Source organism: Mytilus galloprovincialis, chromosome 4, assembly GCF_965363235.1.
Source record: "Mytilus galloprovincialis chromosome 4, xbMytGall1.hap1.1, whole genome shotgun sequence".
Lineage (NCBI taxonomy): Eukaryota > Metazoa > Mollusca > Bivalvia > Mytilida > Mytilidae > Mytilus > Mytilus galloprovincialis.
Genome location: NC_134841.1, coordinates 39,023,844 through 39,050,857, shown reverse-complemented (window position 1 = coordinate 39,050,857; position 27,014 = coordinate 39,023,844). Strand labels below are relative to the sequence as shown.

Genomic DNA, 27,014 nt, shown 5'->3' with positions numbered 1-27,014 from the left:
ATTTATGGTTACATTTTGCATCCACTAATTTTGAACTCCATCATTTAGAGGTCAGTATGGCAAATACAATTAGTTATTCAGTTTGGCACCAAAAGATTAAAGTCTAGTCTACAATGGATACCAATAGGGCTTTCGTGGTCCAGTGTTTTAAGAAGTTGAACTACTGAATCACTAGCCTGTCAACACTAAGGTTGTAAGACTATAAATCTTCGATATTTTTTTGTCGACGGAGCGACCAACTTGGTAAAACTAATAAAAAATAGTAAGCATCTACATAGTTCAGAATAATCCAGTGCTTACCAGCTGGTGGTAAACGTCGTCAAAGGAAGTATATTAAAATTACAACAGGCTACCTTACCTGAACAAGAGACTCAAGGATAACAACATGACACCAGTTTGATGTGCAATTATATATAATAAAATATTTTCATCATATATTTTCATATTAGTCATAAGAATTACACTGTTTTTTTGCATTATGTCATTGTAAAATTTTTATACTTATTCAAAGATAAAATAGAATTCAACAACACCCAAAATTGATAACATTGTCACGAGTTCGTGAAAAACAAATGGTATATTGAATACACATTGATGCTTGGTTTAAACTGGTTAAATTGATTGGCCCCTAATCAATTTGTGTTTTTTAAACAGTAATTAGTTGTTGTTATCTCTGTACTGATGTAATACATTGGCTTTATGAGAATAAAGATATTTTATTAGATATATAACAAATTATTCATTCTATGCCATCATTTTTTCATACAATTTTATACCTAAATTTAGAAATGTTGGCATGGATTGAGTAAATATTACAGTCTGTTTAAAATCCAACAAGGAAGTGGTCTTTTGTTAAAAAGAAATGTTAGTCTGGTTTATTTGTATTTTAATAACAACTATGGCATCGTCATTTACATTTAGTGTAAGGATTTTATTCATTTTATCGGGTGAGAAATTAGTTAATTTAATTTAGAGAATAAAATAAAATTACTGATGAAATATAGATCAAGCAGTTTTTTTCATAGTTTGTTTTCGAATATGTATTCTATTACACTAATCACTACGATTGATGCTTAAAACTTTACCAAATCAAATGTTTGAAATAAAAACTATTTATAATCTAGTTATCCAATAGATGTAATCTTTAATATTGCCCTGTAGTTAACATACTATTCGGACTGCGTTTGACACGGGAAAAGATACAACAGAAACACGACCCCTTCTTAAACTGTCATTTGAAAACAAAGGTCTATGCGTCATCAGTGTAGGCGATATCCTTTATCACAAATCAGTTCACTGAAATATACCTCCCTACTTTTAGTATCAATAGAGGTTTAATATTTTAATTTCCAAACCTCACTTTTGGCGACTAAATTAAAAAAAAAAACACATTATAATACAAATGAATTTCATCAAGGATTATGCCAAAAGAGATTATTTCGGCTTTTCAATTTCTATGTAATTATCAACATTACATTAGGTCCTGTCTATAAAATATTTAGCTCCCAAGTGATACGGTAATCCAAAGCATGCAAGTTTCTACTTATAAGACATGTATTAAACTAAGGACAGTGGCCACAATTCCGTCCTCTTTCTCGATTGTCACTAAATAAGAGTAAGCACCAAACTTGTATCCATGAGCTAGACAACGGATGAAACATATGGAGCAGGATATTCTTACACTCTCAGAGCACTTGAGATCATCCCCGTACGTTTTTTCGGTGAGGTTCATGTTGCTCATTCTTTTGTTTTCTATGTAGTGTATCGGTATCTTCAACAAAATCTCATCTCAAAATGAATCAACTCTTATCTGAAACTCAATATTTACCTTTCCTTTCAACAGAGTATCAGTTTTTTGTAATGTTCTTCTTATAATTATAAAAATACTCTAATATATCAGAGCTGTAGTTTTTATATATCTTTATGTATTCTAGTTTGAGCATAGGTTAGAAATCAATAATGATAATTTTAAAAACCATAAGTAAACACAAGAAGCTGTGATAATGTGAATTTGAGACTTTTTATAACTGCCCTCTCGTGACATCATTTTTAATTTTAATTTTTCGATCTTTCATTATACGGTTATACATTTTGTTGATGAGCCATGAGTGAGGGTTTTGTAGAAAATATGTTCTAATTCTTAATTCACATAACTAGTTCATTTGATTGGCTTGCTTTCTTTACTAATTCTTTTTACGTCTGTTGTCAAATCATCATATTAAGCTCTTTCAAAACTGTTTTTAACAAAATAAAAGAATTTCTGCCGGCAAAATGATTGATACAATACGATGACGATAAATTCGCTCTGTTGAAAATATACATCTTCTTGTGGTGGTTTGCTCTCGCCAATGGTGTGAGAGGTCGTTGGTTTGAATTTTTATCGGGATAAACCAAAGACTTGACTAGAAAATTGGTATTTTCTGCTTTTTTTGCTAAGCATGTAGCATTCAGGAATACGAGCAGACTGTTAAGTACGAGTCCGAATATCCTAATAAAGTGAAGTATAAAAATGTGTAGATGTGGTATGATTGGCAATGATACAACTAAATTATCTTGTAGATATGCCTTCCGTATTAAGAAGCACGCGTAACTTAGCCTCAGTATGTCGGTAAAGTGCAAAATAGGTTTGATACTCATACATGTACAAATGTATCCCATTAACATGTTCTCTTCCTGAATAGGTTTTTAATGTTCCACTGGACCTTAAACATTACTGTCTGTTATGTAAGGTTAGTCTTACCAAACTAAAACAAATCTAAACTATAAGTTTAATTATAAATATACATATTGTCATTGCAATCTAGATAGTATGTTCTTTAGCATGTTCAGTCAATGACACTACTTTTCATATTACAATTCGAGATTTTAAATATCGGTTCACAAAAGATACGCCTTGCACCAAACATACAACTTCAAACTATGCAATAAGAGTTGCATACGTAGTATTACTCTATCTTACTTTTTATCTAGGAATTATAATGACAGTGAGCTCTCAATTAATGATAATTCCTGTTGTGGAAGCAGACGTTACTACAGGACCAACAATCAACTCAATGCTTGGTCCAAGTTTGGAACCTGTGTTTCGATGTCAATTTGTAGAACTACCTGACATGTTTTCTTATGATGTCGTATGGTTTATAAACGATGATCTAGTAGTTGATTTTAAAAATATAACATATGCTAACATTCAGACGACTCTACTGAAACCTTCTCACTGGACTAGTATCTACAGGCTGAACATATTAGTAAGGATGTATTCAAATTCTGTTTTTAAAACGCATTGTATTTTATCTTGCCCCTGAAAAGGCTAAACATTTTATTTCTTCAATATTTTTATAGGAAGGTTCCATTTTACTGATAATTGAACGTAATGTAGTCTCCTGGACACTTAAGATTAAAAACATAATTTCCGTTGTCAGCTGACATAAATCAGTGTTAATAAATAACATGACGTCACATAGCAATTGTGAAATTTTCATTATTTGCATCTATGTTTTGATAGAAAATGAACAGCCAAAAGTTTGCACAAAAATATTTTATACCAAAACATGCAAAAGTAAAATATTGTAGTCTTATGTAACATATAAATATAAATGACAAAGTCTCCTTCATTGTTGTATGCAGTTTTTCCCTCACTTTTTGTTTTAATTTTGAACTAAATGGAAGACGTTTGAAGCTCTAAAGTATAATGTATGACAAAATAAAAAATACAGAAGATGCTGATATATGTGAGACTGCGTTCCTGTTAACACATGAAGGATGATATGATACTGCACCAAATCACAACAAACTTTAGCAGATCTCATTTCTGGGATGTCTATATAATTGCATATCAATTTTAGTGTATTTACAAAAATATGTAATATTTTCTTATTTTTATGCCCCACCTAAGATAGTAGAGGGGCATTATGTTTTCTGGTCTGTGCGTCCTTCCGTTCGTCCGTCCGTCCGTCCGTCTTAAGGTTAAAGTTTTTGGTCAAGGTAGTTTTTGATGAAGCTGAAGTCCAATCAACTTGAAACTTAGTACACATGTTCCTTATGATATGATCTTTCTTATTTTAAAACAAAATTAAACTTTTGACCCCATTTTCATGGTTCACTGAACATAGAAATTAAAAGTGCGAGTTTCAGGTTAAAGTTTTTGGTCAAGGTAGTTTTTGATGAAGCTGAAGTCCAATCAACTTGAAACTTAGTACACATGTTCCCTTTTGGTTGATCTTTTTACTTTTAAGACCAAATTAGATTTTTTACCCAATTTCACGGTCCATTGAACATGGAAAATGATAATGCGAGTGGGGCATCCGTGTACTTTGGACACATTCTTGTTACTTCTAAAACTTGTAACGTTTGTTGTTGTTGTTACTGTTTGTTCTGCAATGCTGTTTCAGAAACACTTGACAATCTTTAACAAATCTTATTAAGACGATGGTCACATATTTATGTTGAGTTTCTATATTTACATTCATGTTCATTATGACGAACGGTAGTATTGTTTTGTTCCTAACTTTTATGAAGTCTATAAATTAGAAATAAACAGTACAGTGTTCAAATTATTTGATTCATATGTATCAACTTCCAAGCAAGGCCGATTTCCTTGGTTATGAAGTTCACTGGGCTATTATGTATAGTGGTTTAACTTTTCAGTCGTATTCTCAGTCACTAAAAGATACATCAACACACAATTGCACTTTTATTTGCAGGTTAAATGTTCAGTTAGAGCAAGAAATGAATACTTCATACAAACAGGTCCTTCTCATAAAAGCGAAATATATACAGCTGGGTTGATAGTGAGTATATCCCAAGAAAAATTACGAAAAAAAAACAACATTCAAATCATTCCGTCCAACACAAACACGTAAAAGTTCAAAGCATGATCTGTAGTGTACTCCGAAAAAATTGGATCCAGACTTTTGGTAAGTGACGTGTTGTTAAGGTAGCACAATACAAAGATTTTATACCTCCAATTCTCCAGCTTTAAAATGCTGTAACTTTCTTTATAATGCTAGCAAATTTATAAAAGTGGTATGTACACAGTTACTTTTGCATAGGTACAATTTCTGTACTTAAAATCTGTAGAACTGGAAATTTACTTTTAATATTTAGTACTATTTCGTTACTTTAGAATTATTGTAATATTTAGGTACTTGTATTTTCCAGTACTTGATTTGTACTTAAAATGTTGGTACACAAATAATACCAACGATGATCACAGTATTCCATGTTTGAACATTATAACTTTATGAGATTTGAAAAAGACAAACTTTCAAAATGCTGAAAATGTAACCGTGCAACCAAAAATCTGTAGTACTTAAATTTCAAGTACAGATCAAGTACTGTAAAATAGAGGTACTTAAATATTACAATAATTCTTAAGTAACAAAATAGTACTGAATATTAAAAGTAGATTTCCAGTACTACAGATATTTGATATAGAAATAGTACCTACGCACACGTGCCTACGCAAAAGTAGCTGTGTGTGGATAGCTAACAGATTACTCTTTCAAATTAATGCAATGTTAGTGTTAAATAACAACTATGTAATCAATTATAATGTCAACTGTGTCAACAAACTTTTACAAGAAATTTGTACTTTCAAATGAAAATAGCTTCTTTATGGATACCCCGAGAGGGTTGATTTTATTCTGTGTTGTTCCTACAGCCATTTTATACAAAAGGGTGTCTCAGATTTCAGATAGAATGTATAGATCAAATTTTACACCTAATCAAACAGTATCTTCTTTTATGTGGTAAGGATGTTTAAATTACACTAATAACAGATCTATGAGAAAATGGAATACGATAGCGATACTTTGAGACACTCTTTTGTAGCTCCTGCTGTGTTGATTACGATGATGTTAAAATTTCTTGTGTAGTTATAGAGATGATAGAGCTAAATTCATTCAAGTGAACTGGCCAAGATTTTGCCATTAATTGCATAATAATTGATAACATAATGATTGCATAACAAAAAAAAATGCATTAATATTAAAGATTAATCTTTTATCTATCTCTATATATATATATATATATATGTAAAGTCTCTGAATGATTGTATAATAAAAACTATAACACAAATTCCCATACGTTTCGGCCATTACGGCCTTCTTCATTGGAATAAATTACAACATTGAAACAACAATTACATCGCTTGGATACATTACGTTATAATAACTTCTATGACGTTCATTTGCCGCGTTTTTTCTCTTTTTTAATATAAATATATTTATTATCGTTCATACATTGTGTTGAGTCCTTCAGGTTCTAAAGTTTTTAATTTTTTCATCCAAAAGGCTTCTTTAGTTTTTCTGTAAATTTCTGTCCCAAATACTCTCTCTATGGCGGTAACTTTCAAATTTGTCATTGAATGATTGTTCTGAATGAAATGGTTGGCTACTGGATCTTCTGGGTTTTTTTTGTGCGTATTTTTGAAAAGTTCAATAGCATTCGTTGATATAGTGTATCACCCGTTTGTCCTACATATATAACTTTTTCACATTTTGTACAATTAATCGCATATATCACGCCTACGGTTTTACAATTTATTTGTCCCTGAATGGTATATTCTTTGCCGGTGTTGTCACAAAATACCTTGGTTTCATTTATATGTGAGCATAATGCACAATTTTTACCACATGGTCCACATCCATTAGTTTGTTTATAAAATAGTAAATTATGCTTTTTGTGCACTAAGATGTCTTTTATGTTGTTATCGCGTTTAAATGCCACGATAGGCGGATCGGGGAATATTTTCTTTAGTCTTTCAGATTGATGGAGAATTTTAAGATTTTTTCTAAGAATTGAATGTACATTTGGAAGCGCTTTAGAAAAAGTAATTACTAAAGGTACCCTGTTGTTTTCTTTCTTCTGTTTGTACTGTAATAGATCTTCTCGGTTTAAATTGTCGACTTTTCTCAATTGAACTTCAGTGGACGAGTTATTGTATCCACGTTTTCTTAGGTGCGTTTTTATTTCTTCTCTTCTTGTTTTGTAATCTTCCTCTGTTGAGCAAATTCTTTTGACACGAATACCAAGACCATATGGTATAGCATTTTTTACAGAGTTTGGATGGCTTGACGACACATGCAAGTACTGGTGTTTATCTGTTGATTTTGTATAAAGATCTGTTTTAAGTTGTCCGTTTTCTATGTGTACAAACACATCAAGGAATTCAATTTTTTCAGTTGAGTAACGCATTTCTGTTTTAATTCTCGGATGTAAACTGTTTGACATTTCGTGAAATTTTTTTAATTCATCTAAACCATGTTCCCATATTCCCCAGATGTCATCAACATAACTCCAATATGAAAATGGTTGTAAATTGCTGTTTTGAAATAAATTGTCTTCCCATTGTCCTAGGTAGGTGCAAGCATAATTCATGCCTAGATGGGAACCAATAGCTGTTCCTTCGGTTTGTAAAAAGTGCTTTCCGTTAAAGCTAAAATGTATATATATATAACTCGTCTAAACATCAACCCAACAATGTTAGATCTGTAAATTTGCTTTCGCAAATTTTTGGTTCTTCCCTCGCCGGGATTCGAACCCATGCTACTGTGATATCGTGACACCAAATCGCCTGCACTGCAGCCGTCCCGCTAGACCACACGACCACCTGGGCTCTCAAGAAAAGAGCTTTCGCTGGCCGTGAGTTACCTTTCCTCGTATATATATACCTCTTTTATTAATGTATATGCACTCTTAAGAAAGTGACAGCATTTTAAAGGTTGGAGATTGTACTTGCAATGGAGGAGATGGTAGATTATTTGAAATTTGATAACTATTGATAAAAGGATAAAATAGCGGCTACAAAAAATTTGTGAAAAACACGATTCTTTTTGCGATCAAATAGGGGGACGTATATTATCTACGATCCCTGAATCCGCCTCTGTTTAGTGTTTTATCATTAAATTTGTGCTTTAATAAATAAACGTATACACTTTAATAAAACAACGGAAGAACAATAATTATAGTTTGTACGAAAACTATAAATATATAAATATGCATTTTCAATGAGATGAACAACAAGTAAAATATGATTAAGTTGTATAATACCTTGAAAACCAACAAAAAAAATCAATTCTTATCGTCATTAGAATAATTATTTATACCTTATCGCTGGAATCCAACATTTTTGTTTACTTTTTGTTGACATAGTGTAGATACTTGCGCATACGATCATACACAGGGTGCAAAACTAAAAAATCAGGAATATCCGACTTTTTCTTTAGTTTTTGCAAAATTCTCTGGCTCTATTAAATGAAATTCACAGAAAGTCATAGTACACGAGGCGCAAAAGTGACTTGCGCGAGCTTCAATTTTATTGGATTATACGTCATAGATAATGCATATTTTAAGGTTTTTCTTGTCGTACGGTCGGTCTTTCTTTGAGCAATCCTAACACCCCGAGGTGTGTTCTACGAAAAGAAAAAACTTAAAATATGCATTATCTGACTTATATACCGTCAAAAAAATATTATTTTTGATAAAGATTTGAAAAATTTAGTATCCTATTTTACCGTCAACACTAAAGTGGGATATTCCTTTCTAATGCGTTCAGGTTTTAGTACGCCCTATAGCGGCTCATTTAGAATGTGAAATAAAACTCACTAATGAATCTAGATATAAACCTTTTAAAAAATATTATCCATACACAATAAAAATATTACTGTAACTGCATTAAGTAAGACACAAATGTATTGTTTCCATCCGATAACGGTTTATGACCACCAATACAAGACACATTGTAAGTAATTTATTGTACCACTTAGTTTATGGAAAAGGGGGAGGGGTATGTTTTTTTTCTATTTGTAATGTCATTTCTATCGCGGAAAAAGTGGTTATTTTTTTTAAAAATTTTAATTGCATCGAATTTAAAAATTCAGAAAGATTTTCTTTTGAAAAGCAATACATTTTTTTAACAGATAATCAGGATATAATTATATACCCTCCGCACCGACCCTTTTCTGAGTTACGTTAATGTTATTCAATAAAATATAATATTATCTTATTAGTTGATCATTTGATAGAGTAAAAGGTATACATAAATTAAAAAAAGTTAAGAACTGACACGAAGACGAATATAAATACATGTAGGTCACAGTATGATTTCCTATTCAGCGTTTATCGTCCTGAACATGCATGAAATATTTGCCACTGAACGTTAAGCAAGCAACCAAAAATCAATCAACCTATTCAGTGTGACTCAATAAGATTTTCAAAATAGAACACACGAATATGTTATATCTGGCTTTTTATTTATGAAAGTCTATATCAAAATTCATCTCACATATATGATAATGTTTCTTTATTGTAGCGATAAATTAACAAAACTTTACGTTATTTGTTTCTAAAATTAAAATGCGGGCAATGAAGGTTTCTTTTACATCTATCATCGATTGAACTTTAAAAAATAAATTTCCAAATCGGCAACAAAAAACTATCAGACGAATAAAATTTTGAAGTATTTATAGATTGCATTTTTATCAAGGAAAATAATGACCTCACACAGGTCATAATTTTATGCCTTTGAGCATATTTCATTAAAACATGGTATCGTCCGGGTTGATTCTGAAAAAGAATGACCTGTCGTTCTGAAAGAAAATAATTCCATATAGGTATATAATGATATGTAATAAATTTCAAATAACTGTTCAAGTCTTCAAGGTTCAAGTTGTCAATCATTTTATTTATATTACAAATTTTATATACCATATGCCTTACGCATTAACATATTCGTTTGTTTAAAAATATGTTAACTCGTACAAACCATGGTATATATAGTACTTAACAGCGAAGAAAGCATTTGTTAATCTCTAAGTTCTGTACCTGCTTGTACCAAGTCAAAATGCGGCTTTTATAATTCTATCTGTTCCCTCGGCTGATGTGCTGTATGTTTTCGTGTTTTGCAAATAAATTTGGTACTTCAGAATTTTATTAAAAATCATAAAAGAGGCATATATCTATATATAGATAAAAGATTAATCTTTAAAATTAATGCATTTTTTTTTGTTATGCAATCATTATGTAATCAATTATTATGCAATTAATTTATCCGAATGAAACAGATAATTTGCCTTTGTATGACCATGAAACATAACATTGTTTTGTTTTTTGCGTATTGTTATCTTGGTGATCGATATTTTTAGAAACGAAGTTTTTTTTTCTTGTTGTCAGGTCATATATGCAATATCTAAGTTAAAATTCAATTCTGTAAGTTTGTCGCGATTTTACGGTGTGATAAACTTATCATAAAAAAAACACATCCTATCTTTTTTTTAGAACCATTCGTCAAGTTATTTTTTAAATCAGTGAAGTGTTTTTCAAATTTTACATATAAGACATATATCTCTTTTCCAGCCTCAAAAATTTGAATACAATGTGCAAGAGGGGAAAACAGTAACCGTTAGATATAATGTCACAGTTCCAATTGGCTGTATAGGAAGTTCACCTGTAATTTCCTCAAACTGTCTTCAAAATTTCTTCCTGTCATTACCAGAGTATCAGAATAGAAATCAGTGCACCGCATCAACTTCTTATCTGAACTTCAATCAATATTATTGCGGTTTCGCCATTAACTTCGATAGCTGGAAACAACCGGTTGAGTTGGTAGTGCATGGCATAACAAGTGGACTTTATGATCACGCTGATCGAACAATGTTCATCCATATTAAAAGCGCTACATCAACGACAAGTAGTATTTGGGATAATGCTAGTATTCCTGAAGTAAAGGTAAGCTATTTTTCGTTTACTAGTACATATTTCATAAACTGGACAAAAGATATCCTTTTATCCTGCAATCAACCAAATTATAAAGATAATGTTTTTTTTCTGAATATGAATTATACAAATGAAATCGCCTCCATGTTCATTGAGCGGTAATTTTAAAGGTTTATAATGTTTAAGTTGCATTTTTGTCATATACCCAATTGAATTGACTTTAAATAAAACTTTTATAGGCCACAATGATTATCTTTTTCTACCAAGTGGGAAATATGACAGTTGTTTTTCATTAGTTTGATGTGTTGGGCTTTTGATATTTTCATTTGATATAGGACTTTCAGTTTTGAATTTACATTGGAGTTCGGTATTTTTCCTTTATGACTATTTTCTATATTTTAATATTTCAGTTTTTCACGAAAATTCTAAACAAAGAAGTGCGCATAATTGTCTCATTGGCATACCACATGTCCTGGTTTTTAATAACAACCGTTAAGGAATTAAAAGATACTAAACTTTAAAGAGACTGTATTACGGTTTTCATAAACAAACAAAAACGGTTGATAATGGGTTTACAATGTTTAAAAGATATAGTTTTATATATATATATCTTTCAAGATTGTTGTTTCGGACGGTGAATACAACATGACAGGCCGACAGTGTCATTCATACAACGACCCCCACATACGAACAGCTGACGGTACACAGTTTGATACCACTGAACAAGGCGAGTTCGTATTGTACAGAAGTAAAAGAGGACCATATGCGGTGAGATTCCTTTTACTCATGAGTGTAGAATCGGCATATCATTCATTTTTTTATGTCTTTCCCCCCAAGCTCTAGCAATATTTGTTATTGTCTCGTTATATTAAAACTGTCACACAAATATGACTTGGCCACCAACTTCTCACTCTTAGTTAACCAAATTCGAAAGTTACCTGCACTTGCACAACATAATGAAATAAAGGATCAATATATTTGACAAAACGGGGAGTAAAATGTCACCAATTTCTGCAGCACTAGTAACAATTTAACAACCTCTATGTATTAATCTATAAGTATATGGGACAATATCCCTAATGCGCCTTTAAATGAGGAACTCAAAAGTCACATGTAAACGAAAAATCTCTGTGTAGTGATATTTGACACATTTCTATAATAAAAGAAATGACTGAGCTAAACCATTTGTGTTAATTTAGAAAGTAGGGAAAACTATGGAGCCATTAAATGTGTTCAAAGTATTAAATTTTCAAAGCACTTCTTGTGTTAAAAATGGGATGTTTTACCATGAGGAGCCGCACCGCAAAAGGATACTCGGGGTTTGCTTATTTACGGGAAAATGAATCACACTTCGTACCCCGAAAATTGAACCACATATGAAAAAATGTCTCAACTTCGAAACAAGCCGTCAAACATATACACGTTTACGATATGGGCTGAGCAACAGAAGAAAACGTTACCATTACCGCCTATGGAGAAACAATTACGCATATTGCCCCATATGTACAAAAGTTTAACCAAGTGAGAATTCATCACCTAAAATAAGATTGTTGTATAAGAATTCAAGAATTGATATATTAATTGTATGCAGGTACATGTCTTTTTTGGGAGCTGTGGTACTGATACAGCGCTTGCATCATGCAACTGTGGTATTGCAATAAAAAACAACCAGTCGTTGTTCCTAGTTCGTACTGCATGTGACACAGGAAGCACTGCTAAAATTAATATTGGATCTTCCAGTCCATACATAGAAAGGAGAAACTGTGATCAATCTTCCATGATAATTGAAGAATATGGGAATTTCTATCAGGTATGTGAAACGAACAAATGAAAATTGCACTTTCGGTATATTTGGGAAACGGTTCAAGTTGAAATTGTTTTCTTCATTTATTGAGCCGAAATGCTAGCATGCAATTCGACCTTTTTGATTTATATATATATATTATTGTTTCTATTATTTTAACTTTTATCACTTTTATAAAGTATTCAAATGAATAAACATTCCAGAGGCTGACTTCGACAATTACGAAAATTATTGAGGGGTTAACCATATACCGTTAAGAATGCTTCATATCCCGACCACATATAATTATAAATTGAACAAAATGTACAACTAAAGAGATGATTTCAGCTTCCAAATTTTAAAATTTCCATTATTATGTACACAAAAACCCAGCAGCACCTACATATAGGTTATATACATGTATATCTTCCAGCTGATACTACATTCAAGAGCTTAATTTCCTGGTCATGATTTTCTTGAAAGATATTGAACAAAGGGTCCCAAGAAGTAAAGTTAAAGTCCTCCCTTAGAAAATGTTACAGAAGATATAAAAAAGAAGATGTGGTATAATTGCCAATGAGACAACTTTCATCAAAAATGACAAAAGGACACAGTAATTAACAACTATAGGTCACCACACGACATTCAACAATGAGCAAAGCCCGTACCGCATAGTCAGCTATAAAAGGCCTCGAAATGACTTTTTGGTTGACTGTTTGTGAATATCAGTTTTACAGATGACGACGGATGTGTTTCAATTGTTGTACTCTCCTCTTTTCCGCGAATGTGTCATCACCAAATGAGACTTATCCTATGGTGCTTACTTACACGAGCAACACGAGAGAGACATTCCAACTCACAGATCAAAAATAAAATTACAACACCATTGCTAAAAAAGAAGAAAAAACTGGCAAACAAGAGTACACAAGACCCAGCAAATACAGACACGAGTACAAATAACAAGAACCTAACAAAGAACTGGAGATGATCTCAGGTCCTTTGCAAGGGTAATATATTTGGCCGCTCTTTTAGTGGAAATATCTTAAATAAAGGCAATATATCCATGCAGGAAATTCAAGAGAAAAAATAAACTGTATTTTTTTTACTGATATCTGTCAGACTAATGTGTTGTGAACATCTGAAAAGAATGTTTGAATTTAGATAAATAGTTGTATAACTCATCTACACTACACTCGATTTACTTCTTGACATATGGTATAGACATTGACGTTAACAGATGGAATGAATCTGTACCTCTATATGTCAGTTTAATAAAGCCATGTGTGACACTGTCTCATTGTATGCTTTTGGTAATAATAAAACATCCTTTTTTTTTATAATCTTTTACTTATTTGAAGAAAATATATAGTAGCAGTAACTAATGAAATACTTTGTGAAATTGGAGAAAGTTTAATCCTATGTTAAAACATATTCCTTAATTCTTACCCGATTTATCATTTTCCTGTTTCTAAGACTTGATTATTTTTATGTAATCACTGTGTTGTTCCTTTGATATCAGTTACTCATTGGTCCAAATTCGATTATGACGTCATTTTTTCGTGCTTTCTTCTGAATTTCCAATTTGACATCATGGTAAAAAGGTGCATATTCCTGATGACATAGAAAGAAAACATCGTTTTGCAGATTATTTTAGAAGGAATATGTTTGCCTGCATTTTGTATAAAAATCATAAGAGAAACAGATGCCACACCAAATCTCATGTAATACAATATTTACAACTCTCGGCAGTTAAATTTTAAATACTTGAATAGTTCGGCGAGCTTCACGTTTTAAATTTGAAAACGTACCCACAGTGTAGATACTATTCTGTACGCTATCCGGAAGTCGCGATTTGCGAAGCGATGATTTCCAACTGGCTAACAGGACGGTTTTGCCTACGGTAACTTTTCTCATCATTTGTTTACTCCTATATCTACAAAGTGCTTTGAACATCTTCAAGGTATATATAGCATCATAAATATGAGTTACTGTAACAATTACATGCATTAGAATATAAAATATACGTGTGCATCACATCAACTTGGTAGAAAAAAGTGAAATCGATAGACAATTTTGCTCTCGTAGTACAAAGCAAATAATCTTTTATTGCAAATATTTGCATCAGTTCACAGTTAAATATATACTGTTTCAATATTCTTTTCGTATTTAAGTAGAATATTCGTATTTCTCATAAAAAATATGTTTTCCTTGAGGATCCTAAAAATAAATCACTGTACGATCAGTCTAGAACTGACTGTATTCTAGAAGCGATTTCAGATTTTTTGAATGTATGACCAGTCGTGATTTTGAAGAAAAAACAACAGCAATTTGAAGGTATATACGTGTATATGTGATATTATGAAATATCCAGGGACCTATAACGTGTAATTACTTTCATCAGACAATACAAATATATTTCTGATGAATTTTTTAGATGGCAAAATAATTGTATTTTTGTTCCATCAGTCTTATTTAAAATCAAATGCCTAAAAAGTAATACATGATTCGCTTGTGGATTTTGTAATAGTGTATCGTTACAGTTATCTGTTTATAGCTATTACATTTTTAAAGATTATTTACACCGTCCTCCGTTGCCCAATTGATGATAACATAAATCAAGCTTGTCTCTTTTAAAATAATAAAAAATGGATAAATACAGCTTTGCGTAGGGGGTTAAGTCATGTGATATAATTTTGGTAAGTTTACCGAAATAGAAGGTCCATAATGCATTAATCGAGTAAAAATGGAGCAATTTCAGAAAACTTTAATGATTGGTTTAGGAGGTGTTGGAAATACCTGATGGGTGCCCCCATATAATGCAATGTTCAAGTCCGTATCTTATATAAAGTAACCCCATAAAAGATTTTTACTAAAATTCGAAATAGACGGTGCACAATACAGTCATTATTATTTATGATAAGGAATCCGAATAAGATTAATTAATAGTTATATCTGTGACGGATTCAAAAAAAAGGGGATCCGGAAGTTTGAAACCCTTTTTTAACTATCAATGCATTTGTATGGGAACATATATTTGAAATCCCCTTTTCTCCTGGATTGGACCCCCTCTCCATTTAAAAATGGCCGGAACCCCCAATGTATATAAAGTGGTTTATGAGGAGATGCGCTTACAAAACCGGCGAAACATATTGTACCGCAATCTCCGTACAGCGCTCGTTTCCTTTCCGTATACTTAGTACACTACAATACAATATTTAGTGTAGTGATACGTAGTAAGTACGGAACGGATGTGAGCTCTGCGCCGGAGATTGATTGTACCGGTCCAACGGACGAACGGAAAGACGGACTTCTTTATCACTATAACCCACCACTTGAGTGTCAAAGAGACAGCTCTACATCTTAAACAAAGTGAAGGAACTGTGATCAATTATAGGCTACAGTACGGCCTCGAATGTGTGTAAATACATGCATTTTTATATAACAACTAAATCTGTGTGTTTGTACAATTTTAAGTATAACGGAGGACATTTCTGAAACTTATATACTAGTATACATCAAACCTTCCTCTTATTTTAGCAACATTTAAACATCCTTATACTTAATGTAGAGTACACCCTATTAAGCTAAAAAATGTTTCATAAGTTTTCAGGATGTGAATGTATTGAAATATATTTGTGTTTATATATTTATATATATATTTAGAAAAATGCCACCTTCTAATGTAGCGTAAATAACTTTGAAATCACCACTAGAATACAGTGACATAAAGACTGATCATACAGTTTTAAAATATACAAGCGAGACTGATCGTACAGTGAGAAATTCAAACAAGTGTAATTTTCTTATTTCTGGCTTCAAAGATCTGGTTGACACTTTTACCACCACTTGAAATATACTTCATTTAGTTAATTAAGTCTGGTTTTTACTTTAATTTGTACACTAAGAGGGTAAAAAGATTGTTTTTAAGTTCGCCGACTGCTTTTTCTTAGTGATGCACTTGAAAATCTCTTGATTAAGGCAAAGATACGAATAATGAATGTGCGGGATTTAATTCTAAACCATTTGAGAATATCGATGTCGGCTGAATTAATCATTAAGCAATGTACAGATGATCAACTTACCGTTTAATTTAGTATACCCATCAAATTTAAAATGTGATCCAAAAAGTTCTCGCTTCGAAAATCGCGACTTCCGGTTAGTGTACAGAATAGTATCTACACTGTGGTAACTGTATCGAGTAGATTGATATCGAATTCCACTCGTTGCAGTGGTATAAACTCTATTTATTAAATATTCATAGCAATGGTCATTCTGATTAAAAATGTACGTGTATAAGGAAACAAAACACTAGATTATATATACTAGTATACATAATGAAAAATATTCCGTTATCATTCTTTTGTTTGAAAGATATAACTTAAAGACACATTTAGAATGTCTGTTTTAGGTAACTCTTCCGACTGGTACAGAAATTGAGTTTTATATTTCGGACGGTTTCATTCCAGTCATAAACATTAAACCATCAGTACTTGATGTCGAAAATACAGACGGATTGTGCGGTTTCATTAGCTCTGACGGAAACACTTATGATGATCTTATTCAGAGAGATAGCCGGTTAATTACAACAGATGTTCAAGTTTTTGTGAATTCTTGGAGGTAAAATATATACAAGTTATACAATAAACAGGTGTGGAATATCCCAAAATGAATCATGTTAAGGTTTTAAAATGTAAGATTTCACCAAATTGTCTAATCTGACGCTAAATATAGATGATGATATATTGCACAGACCTATTTTGATACAAAATAGATAATATTTTACAACAGAGTAATTTTATCATTACAGTCATATACAGTTATAATTACGTTAGATGTATGTTTCATTAAAATACTTTATTCTGATTGGCTAACTGCACATCACGTGTTATTCCTAAAGCAACTGCATCACTCAATAAAACTTATCATTCATGATAACACGTGTTCCCACAATAAAGTGCACAGGTGAATTAAATAAAAAAAAATATAAAATTCGTGTTTTCATGATCCTAGCTAAAAATGTAATTATAGGTATTGAATGCTTCTTTTTGTAACTTCATAGGGTTGTAAAAGCGTTGACCGTGCGCACATTTTTAGAATGAAGCGCTTTCGCGCTTCATACCAAATGTACTTCGGTCAACGCTGTTACACCCCAATAAAGTTACAAAAAGAAGCATTCAATTCTTAAGTGTTAGGTGTCTATGATCTATGTTAACACAGTTTTTGGCGGTTAGATAGTAATTATTGTCAAATTAACCTATGTCTGATTATGTTGTTTCGGCAAATTTTGTCAATATAACGGAATTATAAACAGTTGTCATGCACATCGGAGGTTTAAACCCGCAGCATTTGTTTTCGAGTGATCTTAGTCGGGAACATGATGTTCAGAGGTTTTCGCTTGTTTATGTTGTTCATATATTTGTCTGGTGTTTATATAGATTACACCGGTGGTTTTTTTCTGTTTGAATGATTTTTAAGTTGTCATTTTTCGGTCCTTATAGCTTTCTGTTCGGTTTGATCCAAAGATCAGTGTTAAATTCATTACTTTGACCTTTAAAGGTTTACATTTTAAAAATGTGACTTAGATTGAGAGTTGTCTCAATGGCACTCATATCTAATCTTCTAATGTTACATAGAAAACAAACTCATCCAATATGCCAGGCTTACAGTTAAAGGAATTCAATACATTTACCTGTTGTATTGTCATATTTGAGATAGCTTGTAGATTAAGATAATAGTAAATAAGTTACTACGCTTATTTTCAAGAAAATGCGATTTGAAATTGGAATTTTGGTAATTTTGTCGAAATTTTGTAAAACATGACAACAATACATCAATTCAAAGGAAATGTCTATGCATTAGTTATTTCAGATTGATCATGTCAATACAACATATTAATGTGTTTTTTATGCTTCACTGGTACCCGGTCGTAATTGAAATTCTTCACAATACTGAATATTTTACGGAGGGAACCAACCTTTTTCTATACAAACGCTCACATAGATCGAAAGAATATATTTACTATTAGTGGTAATTCAGAAAATAAGAGAGAGATCAATGCGTTATTCATTTGAATTCAGTTGTAGTTTAACGAGTCAGAGTTGTATGCGCAATTTACCGAAATCTGTGAAATAGCTAATTTTCTATGCCTTGACATTGAGGGCATGCAATACATGAAAAGCGGCTGATAATAGCACATACAAGTGTAACGCGCTAGTTTCGAGATGTTGCTAATAGTACGTAATCGAATTTTCGTGAAAATGCAATCGCGTCATTAAGTTAATAGCGTGAATTTGAAAGCAGTCTGAGGGTGTTAATGGAAACACATAAAAATCTTTTGTGGGACATAGCGTTCAATTTAAATATACAACTGGTTACTTTCTTGTCACCCAACAAGTTCATAACAGGCAAAGATTCGAATAACGTTCTGGTATGCGGTCGGAATGCTCACTCGACGATATGACATTTACAATACAGTTACGCTATTTTGCGCCAAAATAGTTATGTACAGCTTCGAGAACGTTTGTCATAATTTCAAGAAAATAATTAACGGTAGATTTTTATTTGCATTCTTTTGTATTGACAAGTGATATTAAACATTAGATCCCCGATAATCGCATGATTTCACATCAGTGATTTTGTCTTCAATTTGGAAACTGCCTTCATCCGACTGATTAAGGAACACTTTTACCGTTAAAAATATCTTTTGTTTTAAATTTTTAATATTGTTTTACACAGTATTGAAATTGAGAATGTGTGTTTCAACCTAATAACAGGAAAAAATTAAATCAAAATATATTTAAATGTTCTTCATAAGTGCATATTCTTCTTTGCATATTTTAATATAACATTAAAATTTTAAGGCAAAATCAAGTGATATGCTCTATGCCGTACCCCTTTAAGTACACCACAATTAGGATTAGTTTTTCATAAGACTAAGTGCAGCTTGAACTAAAATAGTGCACAAAGTAATCTCAAATCTGACGGTGACCTTTTATGCATGGGATATACCCCTAAAATAGTATTAATAGGACTATGATGCAGGAATGTCACAGCTTGAGTACACTGCCACAGTTTTCACAATTGCATTTGTGTAAAGGGGTTGACATAAAAATACCACTTAGAGTAACCTAAATACTATATTTCAGGGCATCATCAGAAGAAGAACTTTTTGTAATTGAACCGAATCTACCAATTATATATCCTTTTTTGAAACAGTATTGTTCCTGTACTGCAAAGGCCAGTGCAGTGGACAATTTAGACGATTTTAATTCATTGCAATGTTTTTTATCTGAATCTATGGTTCCATGCCTCGAAATTCAACATTCACATTTTAAATCTTTTGAAAACACATGTGAACCAAGCAATACTATAAGAAAGAAAAGATCGTCTGGCAACCAATACGTTAAGTTTCCAGTAAGTGACCCTGATGATGTCATGGACATATACTGGACCAGTAATATAACCGATGCTTTTGATCTACAGATTGTACCACAGGTATAGTGCTTCAAAAAATAATAACACAGATTATAACTCTGATAGCAAAAGAGGCTTTTTGTTGTATTTTTGCACTTTTAGTTCTGACATGTTAAAATTTCAAGCATGTCTACTTCAAAGTTGAGATAATAAAAATGTAGTTTAGTCTCCAAGACGTTTCAATAAATGTATTTACAACCATACACAGGCAGCTATGTCCAAATTTTGCTAACATATTTTTTTTACAAAGAAGTGGTATGAGTAAATGTTTTGTTCGCTTAATGTTGTTGCATACATATATACATTTTGTTCAAAAATGCCAATTTTGGCCAAACATTTCAATAGTCAATAATGACAGTCCTTTGTCGTAAGAGTGACTTCATAAATAACTTTTCTAAAATAAAGACTCGTAAGAGTGACTTCATAAATGACCACACTGTATTACTCTTGTCATTTGTAAATAGTATGAACTAGATTTATAATTATATAAAATTGTTACATCATTTGCACTTACTGGATCTGGATCTAAATGACGGCTTCTATTTCATTTCAATCCCTTTCTGTCAACGTTTTATTCGCTTTCCTAAGATAACAAATCTGTGTCGATGCTTCAACATCAAAAACAATTACAACCAGTTTTCGATCGCTTTTGTTTCCTACAAAATGAACTTCTTTATCTTGACCATTGGAAACAGTAATTGTCTTATCACATGACTAAAATTGTAATTTCAGTTTTAATTGTAAAAATATTCAAAAAATATAATATGTTCCATTGTAGTTTTTTAACAACAGTATTCTTTACGCATAATTTTCTTATCTTTACATGTATAGTCCATGTGGAAAAATGGTTGGAATTGGAAAAAAGCACGAACTGAATGTGAACAACAACTAAAAATTAGAATATCCCCTGATATATTTACGTTCGTCCCGATGTTAACTATAAAAGATTACATAGAGTCCTGCATAACAGATATTAAGGTATACTTGTGATACGTTTCATAAAGAATTAAAAACAAATAAAGATAAAGCATTTAGAAAATGATATGGAAATAAATTTACACAATACTATGTAGAATATGATGTTTTGTTTATTTTTGTTGGAAATTGTGTTTATTTTTATATTTATTACTGTTCAATGTTGTTGTTGAATGTATTTATATGTAAAAAGTAAAATCACAAAAATACTGAACTTAGAGGAAAATCAATTCGGAAAGTCCATAATCACATGGCAAAATCAAATAACAAAACGTATCAAAAACGAATGGACAAGAACTTTATAAATTCTATATTTAGAAGAGGATGTTTTGATTCGGAATTACTTGTGTCTAAAACTCAATAGCAAAGAAAATATGTTTAAATATGTTACAATAAATAAATCCATTGATGTTTAAATGTGTTCCTACCTTACGAGATCTTAATAGGTAGTCAAGGTCGTTTGACACTCCATAGTAGTATTGACATTTGTAAACATTGAACTGTGAAAATTAAATATCAATCTTCTCAATATTCAATTGTGACAATATTTTAAATCTAACTATCAATAAATTATGAAAAAAACTCCTAAATGATAGGATTAAACGAACTTGTACTAAAATGATCGAGTATATTATTTCAAATATACAAGGCTAAATAATGACATTGGTTAGGTCAAGCCACTTATTACATCATATGATGAAAGTATAACTTCACATTTTGTCTGTTCCACTTCCACATATTTCATTTCCAAAAATGTATAAACATACTAGAGTGGTTAAAATATAATTCTGCTGATAAAAATAATAATATAATAAAAATGTTTCACTAATGAATAAGTGTACAATCTAAATTAACAGCCAGCATAAAGTAAAAAAAACGCAAATACCGAACTCCGCCAAAACATTCTAAACGGAAAATCCATATGCAAATGGCAAAATCAAAAGATCAAACACATCAAATGAATGGATAACAATTGTCATACTTCTGACATGACACAATGTGTAGTCTGTAAACATATTGGGCCAAAACTTGCAACAGTTCAAAATTCTACTTAAGATGACTTATTCCACAAAGACTTATTATTATACCGCGAGTGCAAAGTGTTGCCATGGACATCGTTAAGATAAAACTGTTTTCCAGATGTAAGTGTGACAAACAAAATGAGGAGAGAAAAAAAACCATCCAGCGATTAGAATCGTATCAATATTACCAAATTGCACACTTTAAACTAAGACATAGTCTAATAAAATAGGGACGAAGGATACCAGAGGGACAGTCAAACTCATAAATCGACAATAAGCTGACAACGCCATGGCTAAAAATGAAAAGGACAGGCAGACACACAATAGTACACATAACACAACATAGAAAACTAAAGAATAAACAACACCAATCCCATCACAAACTAGGGATAATCTCAGGTGCTCCGGCAGGGTAAGCAGATCCTGCTCCACATGTGGCACCCGTCGTGTTGCTTATGAGATAACAAATCCGGTAAATAGTCTAATTCGGTAGGTCACATTTATGAAAGGGAAGGAGACTGTAGTAACGACGTAAGGAACATATCCGATATCATTGGTGAAACGGTTATTCCAGAACGGTCAACCAACTCGTCATGGCGTCCGTAAACTTTACGAAGAGATGATTTCAACTTCACCATTTGGAACTCTTGATTTAATAGCTTCCTTGTGAGCAACAACCCTCTATCAAGAAAATCAAAAGGAAATGCAAGCACGGGAATATCGTATCAATTGGGAGATATATACACCATATGCAGGTGCTGCTGGAATGTTGCTACTTCGAAATGGAAAGTTCACAATTGGAAAGCTAAAATCATCTCGTTTGTCGTAAAGTTTTGTTTTCAATCGACCCTCATTGTCAATTTCTAAATGTAAGTCAAGATATGAATTATCTAATTGAAGCTAACTTGACATAAACATATTAAAAGTTTTATGTTAGTTTTGAAGTAATTTGACGCACTTACATGTGATATATCAGTCTATTTTTATGTATATATAAAGTAAAAAAAAATTCGTTAAATTTACATTTTTTTCAATTTTGGTGTCTCATCATCAGAAGTTGACTATACTATATCCCAATTTTCATTTGCCTTGTTTGCCTGAATTATGAAACTTGCTCATTTTGGCAAAGTGTTTCATAAGAATATATCTATAATAATATATCTATAGTAAATACGTTTGTTTCTCCTTTAAAAAGATGTAGGATATTTATTGCAGTCAGCAGGCGATACACGTTTCATGAAGGATACAGTAACAGCCATTCAGTTATTCAGCAAAAAAGAAGCTTATCGATATAACTCAATGAACGATTTAAGTATGTTGTTTCAGCGTGTCCACACGGTGCTGTGTGTTGACAATTGTAATGGTAAAGGGAAATGCATCTCAGGTATGTTATGTTTAACTTTAAATAATCTTGTATGGTTGTTCTATAATTTCAAGTTATATATTCACAACTCTTTTGTGTATTTGACAATATTTATCAATTTGTAAACATAATAAATATAGTTTGATTCTCTCATAATTCCAAATTTTAATTTGGTAACATGAACTTTATTTGACGTAGCAAGATTCCAAAATTTAGAACAGCTGCCTTAACTGTCTTCTCCAATTTATCACTAATATTATACCGATGTGAAAATTGTGACTTTTTATTTCAGGCAAATGTTTATGTAATGATGGTTATATTGGAATAAGTTGTTCTTCCCACATATCCATACCACCTCATGTTCTCTCTCTTCCCGAAGATGGTTTATGCGACAGTGTAAATAGACCTTGCAAAAAAACAAATATTCATGGAGAATTTTATTCAAAAGAAGTCATCTGTAAAAGTGAATATTTTATTGTGAGTAGGTTACCTATATTAAATGATTACATCTAATTTTAAGTGAATCTCCTTTAAAACTTTTTATTTAGGCTTATATACCTATATGGAGTTATTTTCTTTCAGAACGACAGGTCATTCTTTTTCAGAATAAACCCGGACGAGACCATATTTCAATGATATATGCTCAAAGGCATACAATAATGACCTGTGTGAGGTCATTATTTTCCTTGAAAAACATGCAATCTATGATTTACTTCAAAACTTTATTCGTCTAATAGTTTTTTGTTGCCGATTTGGAAATTTATTTTTTAAAGTTCAATCGATGATAGGTGTAAAAGAAACCGTCATTGTAGTCCCGCATTTTAATTTTAGAGACAACGTGAAGTTTTGATAATTTATCGCTACAATAAAGAAACATTATCATATATGTCAGATGAATTTTAATGTAGACTTTCATAAAATAAATCCAGATTTAACATATTTGTGTGTAAGATTTTGAAAATCTTATTGAGTCAAACTGAATAGTTTTATTGATTTTTGGTTGCTTGCTTAACGTCCAGTGGCAAATATTTCATGCATGTTCAGAACGATACACACTGAATAGGAAATCATACTGTGAACTACATTTTTTTTTATTCGTCCTCGTGTCAGTTCTTAACTTTTTGAAATTTATGTATACCTTTTACTCTATCAAATGATAAACTAATATTAAGATAATCTTATATTCTATTGAATATGATTAACGTATCTCACGAAAGGGTCGGAGGGTATATAATAATGTCCTGATTATCTTTTAATAAAATGTATTGCTATTCAAAAGACAATCTTTCTGAATTTTTCATTCGATTCAAGTAAAATTGTTAAAAAAAAAATAACCACTTTTCCGCGAAAGAAATAACATAACAAATAGAAACAAAAACATACACCCTCCCCCTTTTCCATAAGCTAAGTGGTACAATAAAGTACTTACAATGTGTCTTGTATTTGTCATACACCGTTATCGGATGGTAACAATACATTTGTGTCTTACTTCATGCAGTTAAAGTAATATTTTTATTGTGTATGGATAATAATTTTTGAAAGGTTTATATCTTAATTATTTAGTGAGTTGTATTTCACATTCTAAATGAGCCGCAGGGCGTATTAAAACCTGAACGCATTAGAAAGGAATACCCCACTTTAGTGTTGTCCGTAAAACAGGATACTATTTACAAATCTTTATAAAATTAATATTTTTTGACGGTATATAAGTCAGATAATGCATATTTTAAGGTTTTTCTTGTCGTAGAACACACCTCGGGGTGTCAGGATTGTTCAAAGAAAGACCTCCCTCCGGTCGGTCTTTCATTTGATCAATCCTGACACCCCTCGGTGTGTTCTACGACAAGAAAAACCTTAAAATATGCATTATCTATAACAGAACTATATCATACCGAGTAGAACCGATTAATGATGCCAATGACATGATCTGAATATGACACAAAAAGGTAGTATACCGCTGTTCGAAATTCATAAATCGATTGAGAAAAAAAAACAAATCCGGGTTATAAACTAAAACTGAGGGAAACACATGAAATATAAGAGGAGAACTACGAATCAACCGAAACACAACATTAAAATGTAACACATACAGAAACGAACTATAATATAATAATGGCCATTTTCCTGACTTGGTACAGGACATTTTAATTAAAACAAATGGTGGGTTGAACCTCGTTTTGTGGCATGCCAAACCTTCCGCTTTTATGGCAATATTAAATATAACATTACAATGACAACATTACATAATAGAACTACAATATAAATAAATGGGAGAACATATGGGCCAGAGAAACACACGAATAATAGCTAACACTCTGAAGATCGTGGTGTAAAAATCACAGACACATTGTATAAATAAAGGCATCAGTAGTTTACCGCTATTCATTAGTCGCCAATAGAAAAAGCAAACTTTTAAACAAATCCGTGTCGCAACACAAAACTGAGGGAAACACACCACATTCAAGAGAACAACAACTGCGCAACAGAAACACTGATCAAACTGCAAGAAAAACAAATCCCTACCTACATAGACATGTACAGTTTGATAACAACTGCTATATTCCTGACTTGGTAAAAGACATTTTGAGAGACAAAAAATGGGTGTTCCTGGTTTTATGGCTTACCAAACATACCGCTAAATGACAACATTACGTGACAGTAATACAACAACAAAAAATCACTCAGGACATCAAATAAATAAACAAATAAATACAACATGTTTACCATAATATACCAACGGGCAACTCATATTAATTTACGACAGCATACCAGGACACTACAAACGAATTATACATTGTGCATCTCGCATTTTTAACACCAGCATAAACAGTAAAGTATATCTGTGACGTTTATTTTATCACCTGTAAATTGCTATAAATGAAATAGATTAGTTTTCTTGTAGACACGTACACGAATATGAAATTGAAATTGAGTTTGTAATGCTGAAATTGTATGTACTTCCTAACCATGACAAGAATATTAAAAGAAAAATATGTAAAAGCAAACAAACTGAGCTCCAAGGAAAATTTAAAACCAAAAGTCCCTAATCGAATGCAAAAATTAAAAGCTCAAACACATCAAACGAACTCATCAAAGATACCAGGATGTGAATTTTGTATTTGCACCAGACAAACTTAATAGTGACGCCCCAAAAAATAAGTAAAAAAAGGATAAATAACGAACGTAGTTGAAGAGCATTGAGGACCACATTTTCTTATAGATTTGGAAAATACAGCTAAGTTGATCTATTCCTTAGGTAGAGCTCAAGGTTGGGCTAGTATGAATTTTCCTAATAAGAAATGCGACAAATTAGCTTATGTGTTTTACATGCAATTATGAGTTGAAAAAAGGTTTTACTGAAATTCCATAATAACAAACATTTACTAAATATCACTGATACTTTTTTGTTTTATTTCAGATTAATAGTGGCCGAAAAGAATATAAAGCGTCAAACTCGACATCCAAAGCCCTATACAGAAATTTCTTTATGGTCAGTTGTGATTTGGTAGTGCCTACAAATGAAGTTTTAAGTGAAAATGCCACACATGGGAAAGGTTTCGATATATCCTTATCATATGATGGAATTCATTTCAGCAGAACTCTTATTTTAGTTATATTTGATTCAGAGTGTATGAGTTGCAGTTCAAGACCAATGTACTGTCAAAAGAAGGTAATATATAGATAG

At 31.7% G+C, this 27,014-nt stretch overlaps 1 protein-coding gene across 1 annotated transcript; it reads left to right on the top strand.

The window, feature by feature from the left end:
- Positions 1-841: 841 nt before the first annotated feature.
- LOC143071022 (von Willebrand factor D and EGF domain-containing protein-like) lies at positions 842-27,014 on the top strand. Its single transcript, XM_076245111.1, has 12 exons — positions 842-947; positions 2,971-3,245; positions 4,701-4,787; positions 10,354-10,725; positions 11,332-11,481; positions 12,305-12,523; positions 16,905-17,113; positions 19,642-19,990; positions 20,801-20,947; positions 23,182-23,350; positions 23,622-23,806; positions 26,748-27,014. Exons 1-12 carry the CDS (start codon positions 863-865, stop codon positions 27,012-27,014), a joined length of 2,514 nt encoding a protein of 837 aa, XP_076101226.1. The 5' UTR covers positions 842-862.